Source organism: Musca domestica, unplaced genomic scaffold (assembly GCF_030504385.1).
Source record: "Musca domestica strain aabys unplaced genomic scaffold, Musca_domestica.polishedcontigs.V.1.1 42, whole genome shotgun sequence".
NCBI lineage: Eukaryota > Metazoa > Arthropoda > Insecta > Diptera > Muscidae > Musca > Musca domestica.
In genome coordinates this window covers 7909779-7935809 of record NW_026712329.1, presented here as the reverse complement: position 1 = coordinate 7935809, position 26031 = coordinate 7909779, and the positions used below count along the sequence as shown (strand labels likewise).

The following is a 26031-nucleotide window of genomic DNA, read 5'->3' as shown; positions in this document are numbered from 1 at the left end:
TGGCTTTACCCCGAACTCAGTTTTCAATATTTGCCGAATGGAATATTGCGATATGTTCAGTTCACGGTAACAAGCGATGGTACGAGACACAAAAGATTTATTCACATTTAAATACTGGAGCGCTTTAAAGATAGCCACTTGTGCTTTTCCAACCAAATATAAAGAAATCACACTATCACGCTTGAATTCCATCACGAATAACTTTTTTCTGTAAAATTTTCACAAAAATGCTTTTGTACGCTTGTAAACAATATAATGAGCAGTCACTGGAAAAATTTTAACAGTTGTCGGACGAGAGGCTTAGAAATGACAGCAGTCTGAATTTTGTTGCAGTTTTTGTCATCTCACCCTGTATACCCTCTCTAGCCATATGGCTGAGGGTATAAAAAACGCGGATTGTATCGTGATTTCAGCTGACGGACTGTCGGACATCGTTCAATCGTCTTAGAACTTTATGCTGACCCTAAATATAGATACTTTATGGACTCTACGACGAATATTTAGAGGTGTTACAAACGGAATGACAAATATAATATACTCTGTTTACAATTCATTAATGAGTGATCCGGCACAGATAGCTCCCAAGTTTTTGCAGGGTAGTTGTTTCTGCAGAAATTCTCAATTAAATGAAGTTAAAATTCACATACAAAATTTAATTTCAATCGAATTTGGTGTACAGATATTAATTAGACATTAAAACATTATTATAGAGCTGATATCTATTGAAAATAGTTGTCTTTACATTGATTTAAACGTGGGATTGTAAAAATTAAAACAGATATGTGTTGCGTATGAGCGATAATATAATAGGTTTCAATGTAAAAATATTTGGAAAAATGTGTGTCTTAAAGTTTTTCAAAACTGAAACCAACAACAATAAAAATAATGACGTTTAACAAAGTGAAAAAATAAACATTAAAACTTCAAAAAAGGTGCCGTAAAATATGAATATTTTTTTTAACTCACACCAAAAAGCTATAAACCAAAAACAAACCGAAACATCATTAGTGTAGCTTCAACAACAACAACAAACCATAAATACTTAGCTTTAATAGAGTGTCAACGCAAAAATAAACCCTGGACTTGCACAATGACCCTACAGTTGTCGCCGCAACGTAACATCATTAAGCCGTTCTCGCATTCTTTGAAAGCGTTAGCAAATATTCACCCAGCCATAATAATTTTATTAACAATAGCAACAACAATACAATGGAAATGTTTAAACTGCAGTAAGTATTCAATTATAGAGTTGGTAACATCACCGGTAATCATATCTAGTGTCTGAGTGTATGTGTGTGTGTGAATGTGTTTTAGTATCAATGACTGAGCGTATCTATATCTATAAAAGAGGAAAATGTTTGTATGTTTGTTTGTTTGTTTGTAATTTATGAACTCGAAAACCGCTGAATAGATTTTCCTGAAAATTTCCATATATACTGCAACATCGCCTGAAAGTAACATAGGCTATATACATTTTTGAATTTCCACTTGGAACTGGAGATATAGCATCAGAATCGGAGGTACCTCCCAAAAATTTAGATTTTATATGCACATATCTATTGATTGGTTGAAGATACAGTCTCCAAATTTGGAATACGTAACGGAATTTGGAACAAAAATAAGTTTGCCAAATTATATTGTAATCGGTCCAGATTTGGATATAGCTCCCATATATATTTTCGACCGATTTCGTTCATTTGATGCCTCAAACACAATATGAATGTTCGATTCCAATGAAATTTGGAAGCTGTGACGGGATTTAATCCGAAAATTAATTTCCCAAATTATATTGAAATCGGTTCAGATTTGGATATAGCTCCCATATACATTTTCGGCCGATTTCATGTATTTGGTGGACCAAACACGACATGTGTTTCCAATTGTAATGAAATTTAAAATAAGTAACGGAATTGGGAGCCAAAATGAATTTGTCAAATTAAATTGAAATCGGTTCAGATTTGGATATAGCTCCCATATATATTTTCGACTGATTTCATGTATTTGATGTACCAAACACGCTATGTATCTCTAATTTCAAGGAAATTTGGAATGTGTAGCGGAAATTAAAACAAATATACATTTGTCAAATTATATTAAAATCGGTTCAGATTTGGATATAGCTCTCATATATATTTTCGACCGATTTCATGTATTTTATGCACCATACACGATATGTATGTTCGATTCCAAAGAAATTTGGAATATGTAACGGGATTTTGATTAGAAAATAAATTAGTCAAATTATATTAAAATCGGTTCAGATTTGGATATAGCTCCCATATATATTTTCCGCCGATTTCACATATTTGATGCACAAAACACGATACGTATTTCCGATTCCAACGAAATTCGGCATGAGTGGCTAAATTTGGTACAAAAATAAATTTGACAAATTATATTCAAATACGCTCAGATGTGATTGTAGCTCCCATTTATATACTCAGCCGATTTCACATATTTGATACACCCAAAGCGAGAGAGACAAAATCTGGCACCAGAAAAAATTTTCAAATTATATTGAAATCAGTTGAGGCCGATTTCATACATATTATGCACCAAACACGATATATATGACCGATTCCAATGAAATTCAGAATGTGTGGCGGAATTTGGTTATAATAATAAATGTGATAAATTAATTGGAAATTAGTTAAGATTTGGATATAGCTCCCATATATATATTCTCGGCCGATTTCACATATTTGACGCACCAATTTCAATGAATTATGAAAGGTGTGGCGGGGTGTTGGTGTAAAAGTAATTTTTTTAAAATTATATTTAAATCGGATCAGATTGGGATATGATTTTAATAAGAACCATTGACCCACAACGCCTTAGGCTAAAACAAAAAACAACACAACAATTTATTTGAAATACGCTTATTACGGCGAAGTATGTTGCTATCTCGAATTCACTAATTGCAATAGAAATGCCACTCTACTTAAAAAAATTGCAGTTTCCTGCACGCTTGGTATTTGCTATGAAATAAATAAATCCATAGGACAAACCCTTCGTGTATGCATGTCATGTTACTGCTTTTGTAATGATTTTGTTTATTAACGCATTAAATTAGCGCTATATTTTTTTTTTTTTTTAATTTTTAAATTTGTTTTTCTTTATCCAACATATATTCGTAAATAAAATTTTGAATGCATATAAAATCAAAAGGGGTAGCGAAGCGCACCGGGTTCAGCTAGTTTTTTATATTTTTCGTTCTATTGTTTGTATTTAATAAACAATATAACTATGTAATCATTAATTAGCCGAAAGTGAAGAATAGTATTCAAAAAAAATTAAACAAATGATTTATAGAAGTTGTGTAAACATGTAATTACTTAAAAGAATTTCGATGGCTCACACAAATGAACTAACGTTAGACTTTCCAATTGGACAAAGGGAATTACAGCACTGGCAACCAATTATTACATTAAATAATTAACGATAATCCAATAATTTGTTGCAATTTGTGCAAATCTATCGACTGGGTGTTGTTTGATAACCCAAAAGTCCAGCAAATGAACAATTATCATATTTAAGTTACTAAGAGTTTGAAAATTTGTACTGAGAATAGGACCTTCTGGACATTCTGAAATTAAATTTTCCACAAATCATTTGTTTGGTCCAAGGATAAGCCCTATTGGAATTGTTAATAATCGGTTAAAATTTAAATATATCTCTCATATAAATCTTTATCCGATTTCACGTTTATTGTCCACCAAAGAATTGAATTGCCCGAATTCAGACCAGAAGCTAATGTATTAAATCTGGTGATAATCGGTTCAGATAAAAGGGTGTCCCAACTAGAACGCCATTTTCAAAAATTAAATAAAACAAAGATATTAAACAACAAGTAAAAAAAGTTCGGCCGGGCCGAACTTTCACTACCTTCCACTTTAGGGTAAAGGAAACATTTTTCTATAAAAGTATCCGAACTCAAGCGTGTTTCAGTTTAGACTTCATATGCCGTTTGGATAATGCAGTTAAATTTACCAAAAAAAAAAAAAAACATAAGTAAGTGAATGGGCCCATACCAAAATCGGGAACCTCTATTGACAATTTTATATTTCAAGGAATGTCATCTATCAAACCTTCTAAAATACCAAATATTAATTGTTTCATATTTGATGGACAAATGTGACTAGGATTATCAAAATACCGAATATCGGTGGGTATCGTTATATGCTCACTATAAGAAAACGTGGAACTAAATATTCAATGTTCTGTCACACAACCTAGAACCCATTACGAAGTACAAATACCAATTTGTGGACAAATCCGTGAAAAAAATGTGGCAAAAACAATTAAAATACCGAATATCGGAGGGTAGGGTTATATGGGGGGCTAACGATATAGTAGACCTATATATATAATTCTCTTCTAAGGGATAAAGTACTCACAATGAACTCCTCGTGTTTAATTTCAGACAATTCCATTGAAAAGTGTGGCTGAAAGAATCAATATACCGAATATCGGGGGGTACCGTTATATGAGGGATATACGATATCGTGGACCTATATAAACAACTCTCTTTCAGGGGGTAAAGTACTCAAAAATAAAACTTCTTGTATAGAATGAAAAATGGGGGTAACATTTTTCAACGGAACTTTCTGAAATTGTACACAAGATGTTCTTTGTGAGCAGTATACACCCTGACAGAGAATTCTCTATATAGGTTAACGATATTGTATATCCCCCATATAACGGTACCCCCGATATTCGGTATTTTGATGATTTTAGCTATATTTTCCTCTGGTATTTTCGGAAAATCCACACAAGGAGTTCATTGTGAGCACTTTAACCCCTGAAAAGTTATTGTCTTTATAGGTCCACAATATCGTGTATCCCCCGATATATCGGCACCTTCCGATATTATATATTTTAAAGATTTTAACAGAATTTTTAATGGATTTTATTTTTTGAAAATTTTCTAATTCGTTCCAAATGATGGAGGGTATACAAAGTTCGGCCCGGCCGAACTTAATGCTTTTTTACTTGTTGAAACTTCAATGGCTTTACTGTGAGCTCATTTTTCAATATTTGCCGAATGGAACACTGCGATACGTTCAGCTCACCTTGACTTATTCTGTCCACTTCCTTGACGGCAGGTTAGACTTACCAGTATCACGGTAATGAGCGATTTTACGAGACACAAAAGATTTATTCTCATGTAAATGCTGGAGTGGTCCAACGATAGCCACTTGTGGTTTTCCAGCCAAATATAAAGAAATCACACTATCACGCTTGAATTCCATTACGAATTATTTTTTTTCTGGAAAATTCTCACCAAAATGCTTTTGTACGCTTGTAAACAATATAATGAGCTGTCACTGGAATAATTTTAACAGCTGTCGGGCGAGTGGGTTAAACATGACAGCAGTCTGAAGTTGGTTGCAGTTTTTTCATCTCACCCTGTATTTGTTTTTGCCATTTTCGTGCCCCTCTCTCGTACAAACACAATTAAACTTGCTAAATATACATTTCCGTTTACTATTACTCTGTTCCTACTAGTTTGACATTTTTTTTGATATCATAAAAGGAAAATCGGCTATCGTAGTAAAATCTTTTACATTCTTGCATTTCTGGAAAATACCATGTATTACATAATGCTAGTCTTGCAAGTAAATATGTATCACCAAAATTGTATTTATTTTCTATTTTTATCTTGAATGATGTAGATGCCCTAATACTCCAGTGTCCACTGTATCAAATGCATTTGCAAAAAATTGTCGGGTTTCGACCACCTCTGGAGTATATGACGGAGCACAATTTAATCTATAAGCCTGACAACCATTACAAAGATCGCCATCGTTATGCACGTGACGGTTATCCGATCATGGATCAGCAGACACCACCTCCATTGCTAAACAATAGCGTCTTACAATTCCAAAGTACAGCGAGTTCAGAATGTTGGCGTATTTGCAGTAATGATGATGGCTGTCTGGCCTATGTCCATCTTTTGGATACCAACGAATGTTATGGCTACTCATATTTTGAAAGAAGTCAAATGTATATGGCCGTGGGAAATAATTTACCACTTGTGGCTGATGGTGAAGCTGTATTCTATGAGAAGACATGTTTGAAAGGTGGGTGTGATAACAATTAAAAAACTGAACATGCTAACAAAATACAATAAACTTTTCACATCAATTTTCAGTACCCGATACATGCAAACAACGTTTATGGACCTTGACAAAAATACCCGGAAATAGTTTAGTGTTCCAGGGAAAGAAAACAATATCAACATTGGTCACGCGACGTGAATGCGCCGAGAGATGTCTATTCGAACATGAATTCCAGTGTTTATCTGCATCGTTTGCACCCTCGCACCGTAACAACCATGAGAGGTAAACGATTTGATTTTTGGAAACTATTTTTTTTTTTTGTATTCCAATTGCTCGCTGTTTGTTTGGAAGCGCGTTCGCAGCTTTATATTGAAATTAGAATTTTGATTGCATTATAATTAAGCCTTTTTCGGTTTGTCAAATGTCCAATTTAGAAAATTTCGGAGAACATTTTTGTTTACCATGATGTCACTTTTGTTTATACCAGGCAACTGAGTAGCTCTCCCAGAAACACTTAACTCATTTTTAGTGGGAAAGAGGGCAGTTTGCAATGAAGTCATATTAGCATGTTAGACAATTTCAAATTTTGCGCTTCAGTTGTTGAAATGACTTCTGATTAAAATCTAGACTTGAAACATTTGAGAGGAAATATCAGGTACAGCAAAACAATGAGATAGCCTAACTCAAATAAGTTTGAAATTTACCAATATTGGATAGCAATTATGTAAAGATAACAGAACAAACAAGTAAAAAACAGCTGAGTTTAAACGGCCCGAACTTTTACTACCCTCCACTTAATCCGTTTAAATGCTGCTAAAATTATTAAAATTCCGAATATGAGGCGTGGACAGCCAATTACCTACCAGAAAAAGTAGGCAGAGGTATAATTCTGTTGAAAATGTTAAGTATCAGTCGATTTTGCCGACAGATGTATGCCCTCAGTAATATTTAGATGTGCAAAATTTAAAAAAAAAATCATTTTTTTGGAATCATAGTTTTAAACTTTTGTGAGAGAGACACGAGAAGGAGTGAGCTAATAGATTCCATATTTACATCGGATTATTGTTTGAGAAAAATTTGTAGATATGCCAAGTTTGAAAAAAAAAGAGATATAAGTATTACAAATTGTGAACTTTTGTGTGAGAGGTATCAGAGGGGGTAGACCGATATCTATCATTTCCACTCCAGAACTTGTGTTAGATGTGATATGTGAAATTCCTTCACACCAGATCTTTTGTTTATGAAAATATTGGAATAAGTGAAATTTTAAGACAATCGGACTCTTATTTCTCATTTTATAAGAGTTATAATTATTCCAAACTAGCTGGCCCGGTCCGCGTTGCCGGCCCGTAGTTTTTGTCTATTATGCATATTTGTCAAAGCATAATTATTCACAGATATGAATGATATAGGTGTTGACGTACTGGTCGATTAAAAGTGTTTTAAAATACCTGTATCCATATTTAAACCGTGGGCTTCAAATGTGTGGATGTGCTATACAAATCTATTAAAAATTATATAGCAATCTTATCCCCATGTAAGGGATCAAATTAATTTTTAGCATGGTAAAAATCGTAGCTATATTTTCCAGTCAAATGAGCAGTAGTTTGGAAATTACTGTCTTTTGTACACCTCATAATTGAGGGCTGAATGATTTAAGAATAGCCAAAGTTAATTACATTTTAAAACCATTAGCACCTTAGATTGTACATTAGAGTCCTCATAAGTCCCCCTAACCATGTCGATCTGTTTGTCCGCCAAAAGGGGGTACTACTACATTGAGAAAAATCTAAAATTTGTAGATATGTTGAAATTTTTGTGTAAGATTTTAACCCTCCAAATACACATTTTTAGCCAAATCCTTTGAAATATGATAAAATCAGGAGGTACCTTTATATGGGCACTATTCCAAAACATCGACCTACATTGAAAACTTTCTTCTACCTCTTATAATCCAAGTGATTTAAATAAGTAAAAATAGTTTTATCCACCTCATAATTGAGGCAGAATGATTTCAGAATAGTCTAATATAATGACTATTTTACACCCATTACCGTAAGATGGGAATTATAAAAGTCTATATTTTTCATCATAGTATAATTCAATGACGATTCAACAAATATTCGGCCCCGTGCTACTTTCTTATATTTGTAATTTGTTCATGTTTTCACAATTTATTTCATATAGATGTACATCCCAAATCTACGTTCCCAACCAATATTCTCTTGAGGGGTCTCAAATTCAATAGAATACAATTTTTTTTTCTGACCACACATTAGATGTGAAATTGGACTTGGAGATACTCCATGTGGGGACTTCACTTTAATAAATTCTTATGTGGCAATTATCTGTATGATGGTTCCCTACCTCAGGGTAGCATAAATACAATTTTTTAGCCAAATCAATTGATGAATGTGGTCAAGACCAATATGGGCCCTATTCTGAAAATTTAAAATTTTATGCGAAGAGATTCTCTACCCTCTTAGTAACAAAGATGCCAAATAAGGGCCAAAAAATGAAAAAAGTGGCCAAGACCACAAAAATAGCTTAAATCATACGATGGTTATATGTATACATGAAATCGGGTTGTACCGTTATCCGTAAGTTATGATCGATATCATGACCTGCAAAAGCGATTTAAGGTATCTTGAATGTTTGGGAAGAATTTCTGGAAGGATAGAAATCCTTTTCTTACTAAAAGTCCCATTCGGTCTACTATTTTGCACCTTTTATATATTTGGTATTTTACTGATTGTACTCCCAAAGAATTTTGCATTTTGAGCTCTCATTGGACGGATTATTGTCGTATGAAAGAAGTAGGTCCACGCTTTGAAATGAGCCCCATTAGGCTTTTTCGATCATTTTTGTTTGTTTAAATGTGTTCGCATCTTCCAGCTGAACTACGATGTAGGCCCTGGAGTGGAAAGGTATATGTCAGTTAACATCCTATTTCGCACTTATTTAATTTTTTTGGTGAAGAATTCTATATAGTGTAAAATTATTCTTTAATAAATAATAATAACAAAAAATCCACTGAATTCAATATGATAATGCAAATTGAAAAAAATTGACAAAAGAAGAATAACAAATTAAAAAAAAATCTTCAACTTGTTCGCTGATTTTTTACAGCAAATGTTTAAAGATCCTTACAAAGTTTGTCAATAGAATGTATTATTATTTTAAAATTCAATTCCATTGAAATTTTTTTTCGATTTTTTCCCGATTTGAGAATTTTTGCAATGAGATCTCTTTTTCGTAATTTTTTAGCGATTTTGAAAAAATAATTTGAAATAATATTATTTCGATATTATCTATTCCCTTCCGCCACCACATAATTCGGTACTACACTTCCATGTAACCCGCCATCAATTCCAGTTCTCAAGAAATCAAGTCAATTAAATAAATTGGTATTAATATTCTAATTAAAAAATAAAATATACAAAACACTACAAATGTACATTAGAAAAAAGTAAGTCAAAATTGAAAAAATCATGGAAAATAAAACATTACTATTGTACATTTCAAAAGTCAAAATGAAAATGTTAATATATCATTTTTTTTTTTTTTTTTTTTTTGATATTATCCTTTTCGGACAGAGACAATTCCGAATTTGTATGAATCGTTAAAATCAGTCCAGCGGTTCTTAACTTATAAGCGTAGTAACTAACACAACTTTCTTTTATATATATAGATTTTTACCCTTTGTGTGGGAGTCACTTGATGGAGTAATGATGCAAATATTAGAAATTGCAAAGTTTGAATAAAATCTAATGATCCCTTCTCTTTCTATGAGGTAAAATATTTATTATTTTCTTAAAAATTCTTACCTTTTTGTGGGAGGTACCACAAGCAGTGCAACGATATTGCCCATCTCCGAGCATGATCTAAGTTTGATAATAATATTACGATATACCAAATTTGAACCTAATCAGATACTCCCTTCGAGGGTTAGAGCGGATTAAATGGAAAATCGGATGGAATTAATATATAAAAGCAATATATGTGTTGATCTCCATAAATGTCGGCCAAACTTGACAGGCTGAATTTCATTCTGGGCGGATATTACATAACCACAGGGAAATCTGAATTTCAATTGGAATCACCTTTTGGCCAAACAAAAGAACTGTGTAAAATTTCATATAAATAGGACAATAAATGTGTATTCACAAAAAAAGCATGGACAGACGGAGAAACATGCATTAACCGACTAGATTCATTTGAGGATTTGTTCAAAAAAGTGTTAAATTAAATTATGCTTGGTGACTTCGCTCAGCTCTTTGAATCAGGTTTCACAAAAAGAAACGAACCTTGTTGAGATATACCTTGAAAAATCTATATTATCTGTAAAAATTCACGATTCCAGTTCTGATAATCCACAATTAAAACAAAAAATTGCAAAAAATAAGAAGCATCATATCTTTTATAGTTTACAATATCTTACCAGTCATCAGAATATTGGTTATTTATAGATAAATTGAATTGAAATGTTATAGATTTCTTCAAGAAAAAACAGCTGCTGCAAAACATCAAAATATTTTGGGAAGATGTATATTGAGTGATAAAGACAAGATGATACAACCGGATGCATTTCGGGCAGCACCATACGATGAGGAATATATGGAAAATCAATGTTACGAACGGCCTGTGGAAAATGATCAATGTTCATATGAACTATATGCGAACAGTACCTTCCTCTATGCGGAAACGAAAATTGCTGGTCTCAATCAAAAAGAATGTCAATCTTATTGCTCGCACGAGACTCGTTTCTATTGCCAAGGTGTATCGTTCTACTTCGATGGAGATCTGGACAAATCTGAATGTCTACTTCATTCTGAGGATATAATTTCAATGGGACCACGGAGTCTAAAGCTGAGAATGAATTCCGTTTACATGAGAAGGGTTAAATGTTTGGATGGTAAGTTGGCACCTTGAAGGGGAGAGTATTTTTTTAATTTCCGTTTTCCTTTCTCGTTTCTCATTTCGCGTTTAGTGCAAGTCTTGTGTACACCTAATGAAATGTCAATACGTTACAGTCCAAAAGATTGGTTCCAGGGTAAAATGTATGTTAGCATGCATTCCAAGGAATGTATGGTCCATGGTAATGGCACTCAAAGCACTGTGCTCAAGCTCGCTATTGGCAGCGAGGCTAAAGAGAATAAATGTGGTATACTGCGTGCCTATGAAGTCACCAAAGAGTATCAAAGGTAGATAATAGAAACTAATTCGAAACTAGTGTTCATTATTATATTTCCTGCTTTAGAATTTTTATTTCAACATTGGTTGTAATACAAAATAATCCAAATGTCCAAACCCAGGGAGATCGTTTGATAAAGGTCGGATGTATTATGAGTAATACAACGCTGGCAGACAGGCGCTCTGATGATGAAGATTCAGAAGGCACCGAAATTAATCTGAATCATGGCGATGAAGATGAAACCACGGAACAGGATAAGGACGAGGACAACATGCCAAATGCCATTGCCCTGGAATCTTCATTGGAGTTTGCCCAAAGGTAAGGGGCAAAATCTAGCTATTTTGAATTGGAAAAACTTAAATTAAAAAAAATAGTTAACATAATTACTTGAAACATTTAAAATACAACTAATATACAAAATCACAATTACAGCTTTGGTAGCCATTTAAAAAAAAAAAATCTAAAACCCCACGATTATAACTCGGATAGTCTTCGAAAATATTCTTAAAGACAAAGTTTATAACTGGTATGACCCTTGAAAATATTAACAATAACAATAATAATTATTTAATTAATTAAATAATTTTAATTTAAATATACGTTCTTAGAGCACACGATCTGCGACAGTCCTTAAATATACGCATGTATAACAATGATAGTCGTTGACACGAAATTCTTAAAAAAGGACAGTCCTCCTAAATGAAAATAAGTAAAAAAGCCGTCTGTTTTGTCATAAGCCATTATAATATTCAAATGCGAAACTTGAAAAAAATCGGTAAATAATGTAGCTAAAATCATCTATAGAGGGAAGTACTTTTATATGGGGGCTATACCAAAATGTGGACCAACACAGACAATTTTCTGCCTAATGCTGCAGTATCCATTACGAACTTCAAATGCAAAATTTGAAACAATTCCGATGAATAATGTCGCAAAAATCATCAAACTACTAAATATAAGGAGGTACCGATATATGGGGGCTATAAGAAGACGTGAACCTGCACAGACAAATCTCTGTAATAGACTGTAGTATTCATTACGAACTTCAAATATTCCGGTGAATAATATTGCTAAAATCACCAAAGTACCGAATATCGGGATGTACCGTTATATGGTGGTTATAAGATGACGTGGGTCTGCACGGATAATCTCCTGACATATGCTTTAGTATCTATTAGGAACTTCAAATAACAAATTTGAAACAATTTCGGTGAATAATGTCGCTAAAATCAACACAGTACCGAATATCGGCAGGTACCGTTAAATGGGAGCTGTACGAAAATTTGTTGTCTTAGGCTATAGTATTCATTACGAACTTCAAATACCAAATTTGAAACAATTCCGATGAATAATGTCGCTAAAATCATCAAAATACCGAATATCAGAAGGTACAATTATATGGAAACTATACCAAGAAGTGGACCTGCACGGACAATCTCCTGTCATATGCTTTAGTATCTATTAGGAACTTCAAATAACAAATTTGAAACAATTTCGGTGAATAATGTCGCTAAAATCAACAAAGTACCGAATATCGGCAGGTGCCGTTATATGGGGCTGTATGAAGACGTTTACCTGCACAGACAATTTTTTGTCTCAGGCTACAGTATTCATTACGAACTTCAAATACCAAATTTGAAACAATTCCGGTGAATAATGTCGCTAAAATCATCAAAATACCGAATATCAGAAGGTACCATTATATGGAAACTATACGAAGACGTGGACCTGCACGGACAATCTCCTGTCATATGCCTTGGTATCTATTACGAACTTCAAATAACAAATTTGAAACAATTTCGGTGAATACTGTCGCAGAAATCAAAAAAGTACAGAATATCGGCAGGTACCGTTAAATTTATTTAATTTCATTTTGTTCGGAAGCTAGAGTGATTTCCACAGACAGATAGACGTACGGACATCAATAAATCGACATAGAATTTTATGCTGGGGTCTAAAATGTATATTTCGAGGTGGAGGGTATAATACATAAAAAGGATACAAAACCTTCTCTCAGTGAACATAAAACTAATTCGGAATATTATATTTTTATATATATTTTTTATTTTTCAACGGTCAAGTATTTATTTTTCTCACATTTTTAGTTTTCTTCCAAATGAAGGTTCTCTACACTTCAATGCCAGTGATTTTCATACGGACATCAATAAATCGACATAGAATTTTATGCTGGGGTCTAAAATGTATATTTCGAGGTGGAGGGTATAATACATAAAAAGGATACAAAACCTTCTCTCAGTGAACATAAAACTAATTCGGAATATTATATTTTTATATATATTTTTTATTTTTCAACGGTCAAGTATTTATTTTTCTCACATTTTTAGTTTTCTTCCAAATGAAGGTTCTCTACACTTCAATGCCAGTGATTTTCATCCAATGCCTAAAATCACACTACAAATAATTGATTTAGCCCATGACCATGAAACAAATGATGTGCAAATCGGACAAAGTTTGGAATTGCAAATTGTGGCAGAATACACCGCGCAACAGCAAAGAGAATTTGCCCACATTGGACTACCAGCATTACCAGATTTCCGGGCCACTTCATTAATTGCCAAAACAATGGATAAACAAAATTTTGTCTTGCTACTCGATGCACGTGGTTGTCCCACTGATGTAACAGTTTTTCCAGGGCTCGAACGTCAACGCTTAAATAACCGTAACATATTAATGGCAAGATTTCATGCCTTTAAATTTGCCGGTTCATCATTGGTAAATTTTGATGTCCGCATACATTTCTGTTCAAATCGTTGTCCTGATGATAATTGTCTGAGTTCAACACAAAGTGCCGGTGGCGGTTCAGCTTGGTATCCAATACAATCGGAAATGACAAAAAGTAAAAGACGAAGAAGACGGCAAATTGTTCCACCACAGAATAATTTTCAGCAATTTAAAGTTCAAAATCCAGTTTATATTTCCACGGTAATGGATGTTGTAAACTTACCAGAAAAGGATACAACTCCTACTACCAGTGAAAATGAAACCACTTCGGATTCGATACCTTTGAATTTTAACTTACATGTCCGTGGACCAGACAATACAAATACGAACAGCTTTATATATGGAGAGAGGGGTGTTTTACTAATTGCCGGTATTGGTAAGATCTTTTAAACTTTCTCTATCTATGTATTCTGAATAACATCATTGTATTTTATTATATTTCTACAGATGATCAACTCCACATGGAAAGCATTTGCATGAATCAAAGTCTACTCATTGCCCTACTCATATTCTGGCTAATATTTCAAATTGGTCTAATGTTTAGCTGTTGTTTTGTCATCCAAAAGTATAAACGTTTGGCAATGATGGATGATGAACGTCGCAAAATTCACGAAAGCTTAGAATACCTGGAAGGGCGTCGTGTACACTGGGCCGATCAGGGCGGCTATACATTGTAAATGGTAGATAAATATACGTGTGTAGAATATAGTGCTTATTATTTTGTACAACTCCATATTGATGCAATAATATATACATTAATAAATTACATGTTTTGAAAATACATATGTATACTACATTGGATCTATACACCAATATTCTAAGCTGGTGTTTTTTTAAACGAATTGTTTAATTTCTTGTTTCTTGCATTTAGGTAACGAGACAGTTATAGTCTGAGGACCACTAAAATGATTTGCATGATTATGGTCTATTAAAATTGTTAGCTATTATTTCACACTTATTTAATCCAGAGTATGATTGACGGTAGGAATGTGTTTAGTTATTTGATTTAATGCTTTAGAAATTCATCATAGTGGGTTTAAAGAAGTATCTAATTCGTGCAACGTTTTGTGCCATAATTTAATTCGGAAGAAATATAATTCGTATTGGATTCGTTTGTTCAAATGGGTCAACCTTTTAAAATTCCATCTGTAAACATGTTGTATTAAAACTTTTCTAAAAGTCGGAGTCGTTTTCTTGGGAAGGCTTTGTGTTTGTTCAGAAACGCTATTTCCAATGGAAGTTTTTATGGTATTGAAAATGTGTTTAGTTCTTTACTTTAATACTTTAGAAGTTCTCCATAGTGGGTTTAAAAAAGTATCTAATTCGGGCAACGTTTTGTGCCATAATTTAATTCCGAAGAAACATAATTCGTTTTGGATTCGTTTGTTCAAACGGTTCAATGATTTTGATCACTACTCCTCTACATCTCTTTAAATTGCATCTTTAAATATTTCTGTGTTATATTTAAACTTGTCTAAAAGCCAGAGTCGTCTTCTTGGGAAGTCTTTGTATTTGTTGAGAAACGCTATTTCCAATGAAAGTGGTTATGGTATTGGTAAATATAGTTCTATGTTGCTTTTTGTTAGCTTTATTATAATTAAACTAACATAATAATGGCTTGCCGAAATAACAACGTATGTTTTAACTTAAGTGATCAGAGCATAAATCGTTAATGTTTTTTTTTTATAAAATGGAAATTGTGTGGGTTATTTGTCAAGAAAAATCTTAGTTAGGCAGCCGGCTTCTTGGATCCGATGGTATATACATATAAAATGTTTGGGAGGAAATCTATTTGAATTTGAATCTCGTCAAACGGCATATTTTCCTACGTATTGTTCCGTTCACAATTCCAGTATGAGTGTCTGCAGTTAAAGACGTGTTCAGTGATGGAATCAACTGGTGTTGGATTCAATAAGTATATATGAACTAAACTTATTCAAAATTTCTCTGGCATTCCATATCATTATTTATAAATTTGTGTTGTCAATATAAGAATTTGCGATTAGCTTGCAATGATGTATTCAAAGTGATGACCTCAAATTGGCCAGCTTTAGACTTACATTCACTTAAGTTTGAAGTTTAGTAGTGGGTTTTTTTCAATTCTTCTAAACAAAAGTAAATAGTTGTTTGGTTAATTTTTATACCGTCCACCATAGTATGGAGGGTATATTAAGTTTGTCATTCCGTTTGTAACACCTCGAAATATACATTTTAGACCCCACAAAGTATATATATTCCCGATCAGCATAAAATTCTATGTCGATCGAGAGAGTTCGTCCGTCTGCCCATCTATCTGTCTGTGGAAATCACTCTAGATTCCGAACGAAATGTAGTAGGTTGATACAATTTTACTCAAATGTGTATTATATCTGCAGGTCTTTTGGTATTCAAAATGGGTGGTATAGCCCCCATGTAATGCTACCTCCCGATATTCATTGTTTTCATGATTCTAGAGACATTATTCACCCGAATTTTTTCAAATTTTGGTATTTGAAGTTCGTATCGGATGCTACAGCCTATGACAGAAAATTGTCTGTGCAAGTCCACGTCTTCATATATCCACCATATAACGGTACCTCCCGATATTCGGTACATTGATGATTTTAGCGATATTATTCACCGGAATTGTTTCAAATTTGGTATTTGAAGTTCGTAATGGGTACTACAGCCTATGACAGAAAATTGTCAGTTGCCAAAATACCCAAATGGTGGTGGGTATTCAAAGATCGGCCCGGCCGAACTTACAGCTTTTTTACTTGTTAGATTGATGATTTGTCAAATTAATTGTTGAAATTCCATGCGCCATTAAATTGATTTAATGCATTTTTGTTTTGTCGGGATAAACAACACATATTATCTCAGGTTACATTTCCTGGATTTCTTAGTTGACAGTTTTAATTTTTGAATAATTTTTACATCCATTTTATCCATTTTTTAATAATACATTGTAAAGCTTTTCAAACTGTTAGTGACTCCACCATAACAGGGAGGGTGTATTAAGTTTGTCTGTCCGTTTGTAACTCATAACTTTAGCCTCAAAAAGTTTATATTCATGATTAGCGTAAAATTCTAATCCTATTTAACCATGTCCGTCCGTTTGTTGTTATCACGCTATCTTCCGAAAGAATTGAGATATAGTGCTGAAATTTGATACACATGTGTTTCGAATCTGCAGATCCAAAAGGAGATAATTTGTATCAGCCAATTTTTTCATACGGCTTCCCTCATTTGGACGACTTTCGGCACATTTTTCTTTGAAAATGTCTGGAATATGGTATTTAAAACTTGTTACAGGTTCCACCAACCTCCTTATGGTACCACCCTATACCTATACCTATACCCTATACAATGGAATTGTCTGAAATTCTGTAAAATTCTAAAAGTTTCTAAAGGGTGTATGACTTACAAAAAAAATGTTGATATAAGTCCTTTTTTTTTGACTTTATATATCATGGTGGAGAGCATTAAAAGATTGGCCGATTTACTACTTTTTTACTTGCTTGTTTTAAAGATGTTTCAATGAGGACAAAAGACGTCAACACAATTCAATGAATCCCCACGACAGTGCAAGCACTATTTATTTCTGGACATTCATATATAACAATTGTTTTTTTTCTTAATAATTTTTTTAAGCGAGAGATAAAATTGAGATTTCATTCCTAACGTATAGCTGTCACAATCAGAACCCTGTTTTACAAAATGCGAATTAAAATGCATTATTTAAAAAAGCTTAAGCTACAAATCCCCCTTTCTCATTGGTTTCATTTTTCAATTTTGTTCTTTAAGAGCACTTATATATTAAAACAAATGTACATTTATAATTTGAATACAAAAAATTGTTATACTATTTACGCGGATCATAGTGCTCCCATTTGCGGTGATTCAATTTTGAAAAGTCCTTGCAATTCGTAGCTATATCTGTTAAATATTTAGATAGTTTTAGCAGTTCCTTGTCCGTGCTACGATTCAAGTGGGCTTGGCGAAAAGGTCTAATGCGTAGGCCAGAACGTGGATTCATAAGAAAATTACGTCTTATATCATCAAACATAATTGTGTTGGCAGCTGAATACTGAGGATAAAGACCCCATATAACACCCAAGGGTTTAACATCGATTACACCGCGATCCGGTGTGTGCACAGAGATCATGGCGTGCGAATCTAAATAAAACATAATTTTATAAGATGGATGATTCGAAACACCCAGAAGTTTCATTTTCTCCTCAATCCAGCGCATGCCCGTTGCCGACCAAATAACAATATCATAATGCTCATAGGCACATGTGAGAAATTCATGTAAATAGGGTCGCATCAATTCGGATCCTGACTCAGCGGAAGAACGATGGTCGAATAAAGTGTAATCTATATCCAAAACTAATAAATGCTTTCCTGGACGTGGGGGATTGAGTTCAGTAATGGTATAGTCCTTAATGCGTTTTTGAATTTTGGCCAAATAAATTGCCGAATTTTCCAAGGACTCTTCTTCGTTGTCGTTATCTTCCAAATCATCGATGATCTCACCAATATCATCGGGCTTTTGGCAGGCATCCTCAATATCAGCCTCTGTTGAACCGACCATCATCAATTTAAAATTGGGTTTAAGCTCTAAGTTCCCTAACTTTAAGCTGTCTTCCGCCGGTTTACCTACAATAAACATAATAACTCAAATTTGTCACACAACACACTTTTTCACCACATTTACCTTTATATTTCAAGTTGAGCAGCTTTTGGCGATTGGGACGCACCAAAGTTCTTTTGAATATCTCATGACGTAGCACAGCTACCGTATCCTGATCCGTTAAGTCGGTTATGGGATATTCCTTGGCACTCCACTTAACCACAATCGTAATTTCCCGAACTTCACTCATGTTTGCCAATATTTCAAATTAATTTCTATTCCTTAATTAACCATTACCATTTGCCTCGCCAAAATGATGCATTGGTATACTAAGTAGACTGATATCCGAGTATGTAGGAGATTGCCAAGTGAAATGATATCCTAGTATGAAGAACAACAACAAAATTGCAAAGTTTGTTTAGAATGTGGAAAGCAAAGAGATATGAAAGTTGAGACTGAGGAAATGGAGGATGGCGAAAAATATTTCGCATTCTACTTCTAAAGGCTACTGGCCACACATTGACTTTTAAGGGTTACAAACAAAATTCAATCAAACTTATTTTTCACCCAACCCAAGGTAAAATTAAGAAATTAAACGTATTTTCTGTAATTTAACTTGTCAAATATTACTGCATAAAAAACAGGTTCCAATCTCTGATTTGTGTATGTACAATAAATGCATAAATATACATTTGGAGAAAGAAATGTTGTTGAAAAAATTGTAATCATGTGATTGCATGACTTTACCTTCTTGATTCTACCATTGCTTAACCATTAGATTGACAGTCCCACTCACTATCAATCTTGCTGTACAGCCACGAACCCATTTGCGTATGTATCCTCAACATAGCACTGACGCGAAATTTTATAATAAAAGAAATATAACTGATAAATATCAAAAAGTAAACTAAAAAAACAATAATACAGGCAACAGAAAGTGGGGATGTACAACAAACTTTCAAACAACAAATTTTTAATAAATTATTTAAATTTCAAAAATGTACATTGTATATACATCTTTGTTATATACATGGTATAATGAAATCAAGGAAACCTCATTTCAAATTAGCAATCCCAGCTCTGAATTTTCTGTAATTTACCTTGTCAATTTTCAATGCATAAAAAACAGTGTCCATCTCTGATTTTATGTGTATAGAATGGATGCATTAATATAGATTTTGAAAATGAAATGTTGTCAAATGTATAAATTTGAAAAAATTGTAAACATATGAATACACGACTTTACCTTATTGGTTCTACCATGGTAATATACATCCCTTTTAAACTAAAAACAAACTGAATCATATACATAAGGTATTCTACATTTAACAATTTTAGGAAATATGTTTGGTAGAAAAATACAGGTGACAGTAAGTGTTGTTGTAAAACAATCGTAACAACAACAACATACAAAAACAAAATAATTAATTTTCAATAAATTATTTTAATTTAAATAATTTAAAAAATATAAATTTTTGGAATTGGGATTATTAAATTGAAAATGCAGAAGAATAGTTCTTAAAATATTTAATTTTAATGCTTTCACATCATTCCCCAAAATGTATAGTTGTTAGCTGTTGGTCCTAATCTCTCAACACTTCAAGCAATCGCTAGAAAATCGTGGAAAATGCAACATCCCTTTCAAGTTGAAACCAAACAACATACATACATAAAGTATACCCCATTTTGCAATTGTAGGAAACATGAAATATACGAACGTGGTGTCGCTGTTCCTTAACCGAAAAAAATTGATGAACCAATTTTTCAACAATTTTTACAAATTTGACTAATTTTTCATTCAAAAATTTCAAGTGCAAAATTTGTTTGACAGTTCATTGCCCAGCAGCTGTGTCGATGCGTCTACCTGTATTCTTCTATCATGAGTAGAGTTGAATCAATTGGATTTTTCTGCTACCATGGTAGAAGAATATATGAAGACGCTTCGACACAGCCGCTGTGTCGTTGTTACCTGTATTATTCTACCATGGATGTAGCTTTATTCATGGCACAATAAGGAGAACAGTAGAACAGCATCGTAAAGCTACATAATTATTCAAAATAATATGCAACAAGTTGTTTTCATTTATTTGGAATTATTCCTCATGTCATGGAAAAATTAAGAAGGTAAAGTCATTTTAAATAATAATAACTATCGCTGCATTTTCTTTAATTTACTTTGTCAAATGTCACTTAATAGAAAAAAGGTTTCCATCTCCGACTTGTGTATATACAATGGATGTATAAATATATATTTTGACAATTATGTTATGTCAAATCTATTATTTTGATAAAATTGTTAACATATGATAGCATGACCTTAACTTCTTGATTCTACCATTAGTTAAATGGTTCATTAAATTGTTAATTTGTTTTCAAAATAAACCTTTTTTGACACTGAAAACAGATTGTTGACATATATTGCAGTTGTCAGGAGAATTAAAATTATGTTGGCATCAGCTGGCCTTACTTGTCGACCTTATGATTGGGCCATGGTCTTAGTATACTAAAATGATATAGTAGAGCTACCAGCTGATTATGCAAACTCTTTGAACAAAACAACTAACAATGATTATCTTCTTCTACCCTTTAACCACTTTTGTAGTTTGACGTTTATAAAGGGTGTTTTTTTAAGCTCGATAGAACTTGAAATTGTAAAAATTAAAACAAAAATCAAATCAAATGTTTTTTTATTTGAAAGATCAATACGTGACATTAACATTTGAAAATGATTTCGGGCATATGGGCACCGTGGCTGTTCTTGACGAAGTGTATTCTGGACGTCCAGTTTTTGGCCACTTTTTCTAGCACTGCTAGTCGGATGTCACGAATAACACGAACAATGCTGGGCTCCAAGGCGTCAATTCTTGCTGGTTTATCGACATAAACCAGTGACTTCACGTAGCCCCACAGGAAATAATCGAGAGGTGTCAAATCGCACGACCTTGGAGGCCAATTGACAGGTCCACTTCTCGAAATCAACTTATCGCCAAAATTTGATTTCAATAAGTCGATGGTTGCGTTCGCCGCATGGCACGTAGCGCCATCCTGTTGAAACCACATCTCCTCCGGATCAATGTCATCCATATTTTTAAACAAAAAATCATTGATCAAGGTGCGGTAACGATCTCCATTAACCGTAACGCGAGCTTCGGCCTCATTTTGAATGAAGAAATAAGGCCCGACGATGCCACCAGCGTGCATTTTTCTGGATGTAATGGAGTCTGTAGGGTCTCTTGTGGATTGGTCTCACTCCATATGCGGCAATTTTGTTTATTAACAAACCCGTCAAAAATCAGCCAAAAATGCGCCTCATCGCTAAACACAATTTTGCGATAAAACAACGGGACGTTTGCCAACAGCTCTTGAGCCTGATTTTCAAAGCAAATTTGGATAATTTCGTAGCATTGTTCAAGCGTGAGTCTACTCATGATGATTTGTTAGAGTATACTGAAACAAATAAAAGTTTTATCAAAATTTAATTTTTTGTGTTACTTTTTACATTTTAATGTTCTATCTTACTTAAAAAACACCCTTTACATCAACGCGTATTAAAAGTAACGGTACTTTTAATACAGCAATAATTCCAAAGTCTATGTAATTCTTGGCCGCGTTCCGGTGTAAATTTTGAGAGGATCCCAAAAAAGCTACAAAAACTTCCTCTTATATTTTGTAAATAGAACAATAAATAAAAAATTCCCATAAATCTATATGTATAAAAATAGTGCAACAAGTTTATAGCAACCCATCAATTGATAACGGCTGGGTCGATTCGACTTAAATTTCCATCGGTTGCTTGTTATTGCAGTGAAAGGGTTTTCGAATGAACATTATGAGAACAACCTCCAGAAAAGTCGTTGTCGAATTGTTCCAAATAGCTTTTTCAATAAAGAAACGCCATCAAAAATGTAAATAATTTTGTTACAATCTATACATAAAAGTGAGTAATGTTAGTTTCTAACATGGTAGAAGAATAGAGGTAGTCGCTTCGACACAGCTGCTGGGACAATGTTCGCAAGCGTTGATGCATCTACCTATATTCTTCTATCATGGTTTCTACCTTGGTACAATGAAAAGGTAAGGTAGAGATACCAGCTGATTACAATTTTTATCTGAGTGTGACCGGATTCTGCCAATTTTGTGTTTTGTATTTATTGGTTTGAAAAATAAAAACAAAATATATTCAAAATCAATGAATGGAAGGAACGTACATTGCGGGGTGGGTACTATAGATATTAACCAGTTTTACCATATAAAACTTATTGATTTGATTGCACAGTTTGGATAATATTTTTCGATCCACGTATCTCTTTAATTAAATAAGGGAAAATATCAAATATATAAAATCAATCTTGTTGCATACATTTTGGATAATTCTGACAGGAAGCGAACATAGCCTCAGATTGTATTTCTGTAGTTTTACGAAGTAGTTCTACCCCCTTATTGTACCATGGTTCCTACACTTATATTTCATTAGCGCTTGGACTGATTGTGACAATTCGCAGCAATTAGGAATGGTATCTTGACAGGAAAAAAAAAATTCAATGAAATATCGAATATCAAGAGGTATCATATGCTCTGTTCTAGAACTGCAAGAATGTAAATGACGGCAGGATTTTAGCGCGACTCTGCAATCCCTTTATGAAATGTCACAAAATATGCCTAGCCATGACTTCAAGCTTCTTATGTACTTACACCTTAAGGAGGTAGAACAGCTTTCCAAAACTACAGAAATACAGTCATGAGATAATTCCCGCTTTCTTTCAGAATTATTCTAAATTATATGCAACAAATTGTTTTCATTTATTTGACATGTATCCTAATTTTTAAAATGAATTAAATAGCACAAAAGATGAATGAAATACCTGGATTTTTATCCAAAAAATATGATCCAACATTTTCAATCTTTCAATTTATCAATTGCTCAATATATTTAATGCGCGTCTTGCAATGTACGTTCCTTCCAATCATTTTTATTCTTGTTGTCTTTGTATTTGTCATGGTAGAATGAAGAAGGTAAAGTCATGCAATCATATGTTATATGTACCCAGTTTTACCATGGAATTGAACAGTTTGGATCATATTTTTAAAAGAAAGGTATCATATTTAAAAGGAAATATTTAATAATTGAAAACAACTTGTTGCATATAATTTTGAATAATTCTGACAGGAAGCGGACATAGCCTCAGAGCTGCAATTATGTAGTTTTACGAAGCTTTTCTACCTTCTCATTGCACCATGGGTTATACCAAATTGTGTATAGTTATTTAAGATATTCTTACAGGAGGACCTGAGAAACAAATTAGTTAGTTAGTTAGTTACTACGCTTTTAACTCAAGAAAGGCTGGACCATGGTTCAATCATGGTACAATAAGGAGGTATAACAGCTTCGTAAAACTACAGAAATACAGCGTTGAGGCTATACCCGCTCCCTATCAGACTCATTCAAAACTATAAACAAGTTGTTTTCATTTTTCATATTTTTCCTCACTTTAAAATGGGTTAAATATCGCGAGAAATTATTGAAATGAATGAATTTTCATTCAAAAATATGATGTAAACTGTTCAATCTTTCATGGCTAAACTGGTTAATAGCTTTAATGCCGCAAGCCGCAATGTACGTGTCTTCCAATCATTGGTATTGAAAATATTTTGTTTTCATTTTTAAAAAAATTAAATACATACACAAATTTTGCAGAAGTCGGGCAAACTGTATACCTATAAAATGTCTAAGTTTCAAATTAAAGTCATGTGGCTTAGAATGTAGTCAGGACATTTTTAAACATTTAAGTGTTTATTTCTATTCAGGAATTACTACCGATTCGGTGGAATTACTACCGATTCCAAAACCGATAATTTGTTACATTGACAGCAACAGTAATTTTAGTTAAGTTTAAATAGAAAACATATACATAACTTTACAACCTATATGAGGTAGTTTTGTGTATTATTATTTTCATAAAAATATGCATTAAACACTAAAACCATGGTCCAGAAACGCTAGTGAATTATACAAAAAATATGGGAATGTTTGTAATAAAAAATATATCAATTGGGCGATTTTAAAACAATTTTACAACGTTAATAATTGGAAGATTTTATAATATGGACTAGACGTATTTGGGTAATATTTTTTTATTTTTTTTTTTTACTTATAGATTTTGAATTATGGCATCGAATCAGAAAAAACCAAAAAGATTGCCAACAATCGCGAAAATGGTGAATGCAGCTCTAATGAGTTCTGATGGAAGGAAAGGTAAATATGTAGGTTATTTTATGTATTAATTATACCCCATCAATCCCCTACAGGTATAACAATAATTGGCATTTTGAAATTCATGCATCTCACATATTCAGCAGAAACAACTCCTCTCAGAAAAAAGTTAGTTAGTAAATATATGACTGCATTAATGGATTGCCAAGCCATACATCATATAAAAGGTCGTGGTTTAGTGGGACGCTTTAAACTGGCTGACAGAAGAGAATTCGAACGAAAAATAAAAACAACAAATCAAACCCGTACTGAAACCAGAAATACAAATGAACCACTCAAGAGTTTAAGAAGGCCACAAGAGAACGTTCCCGTGGATGATCCACCACCTTTAAGTCAAGTCTATGAATTAGATCAACCCGGGACCAGCCAAGAATTAATGGCACGAAACAGAAATATTTTGTGTATAAACGATGATCAATTCGATACTCCAATGGCTCCGCGACATGCTTCGACACCAATGCCGGCAATAAACTTTCCATTAGCTCCACACCGTTTACAGACTGAAATTAAAGAGCAATCCGTATTGAATAGCATAGAAACAACCCCACGGACATCTTCTGCTGGGAAAAAAATACGTCGTCGAAAGGTATATTAGAATTTTATGTAAGTTATTAAATTTTTTTGCCGAAATATTTAATTTAGTTTGTTTTATTACGTTTATATTTTGTATTTCAGATCATTACGCAAAAATGTTTCTGGCTATTTAATATAGATGTAAAAATGTATACATTTTATTTTTTATAATTATCTATTATTTGATTTTTTTAATTTTTTTATTGTTGTAAACTTTTTCTATGTATATACAGTTATTTTTGTAAATAGCTATCTTTGTTAATTGATAAAAATGTAAATATGTATAATTTGTTTTTAATTTTCCTTGTAGTTCTTAAACTGCGAAGTATTTTATACATGTTTTTATATTTTTGTATTGTTTTTCTTATATTTTTAAATTGTTATACATACTAATATTTTTAATTGCATTTTATATTTAAATGCGTAATAAACAATTGTTACAATCTTTAAATATTGAACATGATTTTGAAAAGAAATTTTGACCATAATTCATTTTTTGAGTTTTTTGTTTATTTATTAAAAATCAATGCAAAAACTTTAAAGTTTAGATTTTAAACAAAACAACTTGTTTCAT

At 32.9% G+C, this 26031-nt stretch overlaps 3 protein-coding genes across 8 annotated transcripts; 2 read left to right on the top strand and 1 right to left on the bottom strand.

Moving 5' to 3' along the window:
* Positions 1–277: 277 nt before the first annotated feature.
* LOC131804320 (uncharacterized) lies at positions 278–14781 on the top strand. The gene is made up of 8 exons (XM_059127010.1): positions 278–1229; positions 5676–6083; positions 6155–6344; positions 10556–10977; positions 11053–11266; positions 11323–11574; positions 13602–14374; positions 14446–14781. Exons 1-8 carry the CDS (start codon positions 1091–1093, stop codon positions 14673–14675), a joined length of 2628 nt encoding a protein of 875 aa, XP_058982993.1. The 5' UTR covers positions 278–1090; the 3' UTR covers positions 14676–14781.
* Positions 14782–17714: 2933 nt separating this feature from the next.
* Positions 17715–19008, bottom strand: LOC131804321 (ubiquitin-like domain-containing CTD phosphatase 1). The gene is made up of 2 exons (XM_059127011.1): positions 18698–19008; positions 17715–18639 (listed from the first exon to the last, which is right to left on the bottom strand). The coding sequence occupies exons 1-2, from the start codon at positions 18861–18863 to the stop codon at positions 17843–17845; spliced, it is 963 nt and encodes a 320-aa protein (XP_058982994.1). The 5' UTR covers positions 18864–19008; the 3' UTR covers positions 17715–17842.
* Positions 19009–22109: 3101 nt separating this feature from the next.
* On the top strand, positions 22110–25855 carry LOC105261692 (uncharacterized). Of its 6 annotated transcripts, none has more exons than XR_009343092.1 (4): positions 22110–22282; positions 24769–24866; positions 24920–25487; positions 25560–25855. XR_009343092.1 is itself a non-coding variant. In XM_020035994.2 (3 exons), exons 2-3 carry the CDS (start codon positions 24779–24781, stop codon positions 25477–25479), a joined length of 648 nt encoding a protein of 215 aa, XP_019891553.1. In that variant the 5' UTR covers positions 22114–22518; positions 24769–24778; the 3' UTR covers positions 25480–25491. The 6 variants fall into 6 exon arrangements, 1 of the variants encoding a protein (XP_019891553.1); XR_009343091.1 differs by having other exon boundaries at positions 22111–22550; XR_009343090.1 differs by having other exon boundaries at positions 22112–22518; positions 25560–25854.
* Positions 25856–26031: the final 176 nt, after the last annotated feature.

Bases quoted from the DNA above. Each gene is read 5' to 3' on its own strand.
- LOC105261692 (XM_020035994.2), top strand. From the start codon at position 24,779: ATGGCATCGAATCAGAAAAAACCAAAAAGATTGCCAACAATCGCGAAA. The intron at 24,867-24,919 runs GTAAATATGTAG...AATCCCCTACAG, and splicing joins GAGTTCTGATGGAAGGAAAG to GTATAACAATAATTGGCATT.
- LOC131804320 (XM_059127010.1), top strand. From the start codon at position 1,091: ATGACCCTACAGTTGTCGCCGCAACGTAACATCATTAAGCCGTTCTCG. The intron at 6,084-6,154 runs GTGGGTGTGATA...ATCAATTTTCAG, and splicing joins TGAGAAGACATGTTTGAAAG to TACCCGATACATGCAAACAA. The intron at 14,375-14,445 runs GTAAGATCTTTT...ATATTTCTACAG, and splicing joins TTTACTAATTGCCGGTATTG to ATGATCAACTCCACATGGAA.
- LOC131804321 (XM_059127011.1), bottom strand. From the start codon at position 18,863: ATGAGTGAAGTTCGGGAAATTACGATTGTGGTTAAGTGGAGTGCCAAG. The intron at 18,640-18,697 runs GTAAATGTGGTG...TGTTTATTGTAG, and splicing joins GCTCAACTTGAAATATAAAG to GTAAACCGGCGGAAGACAGC.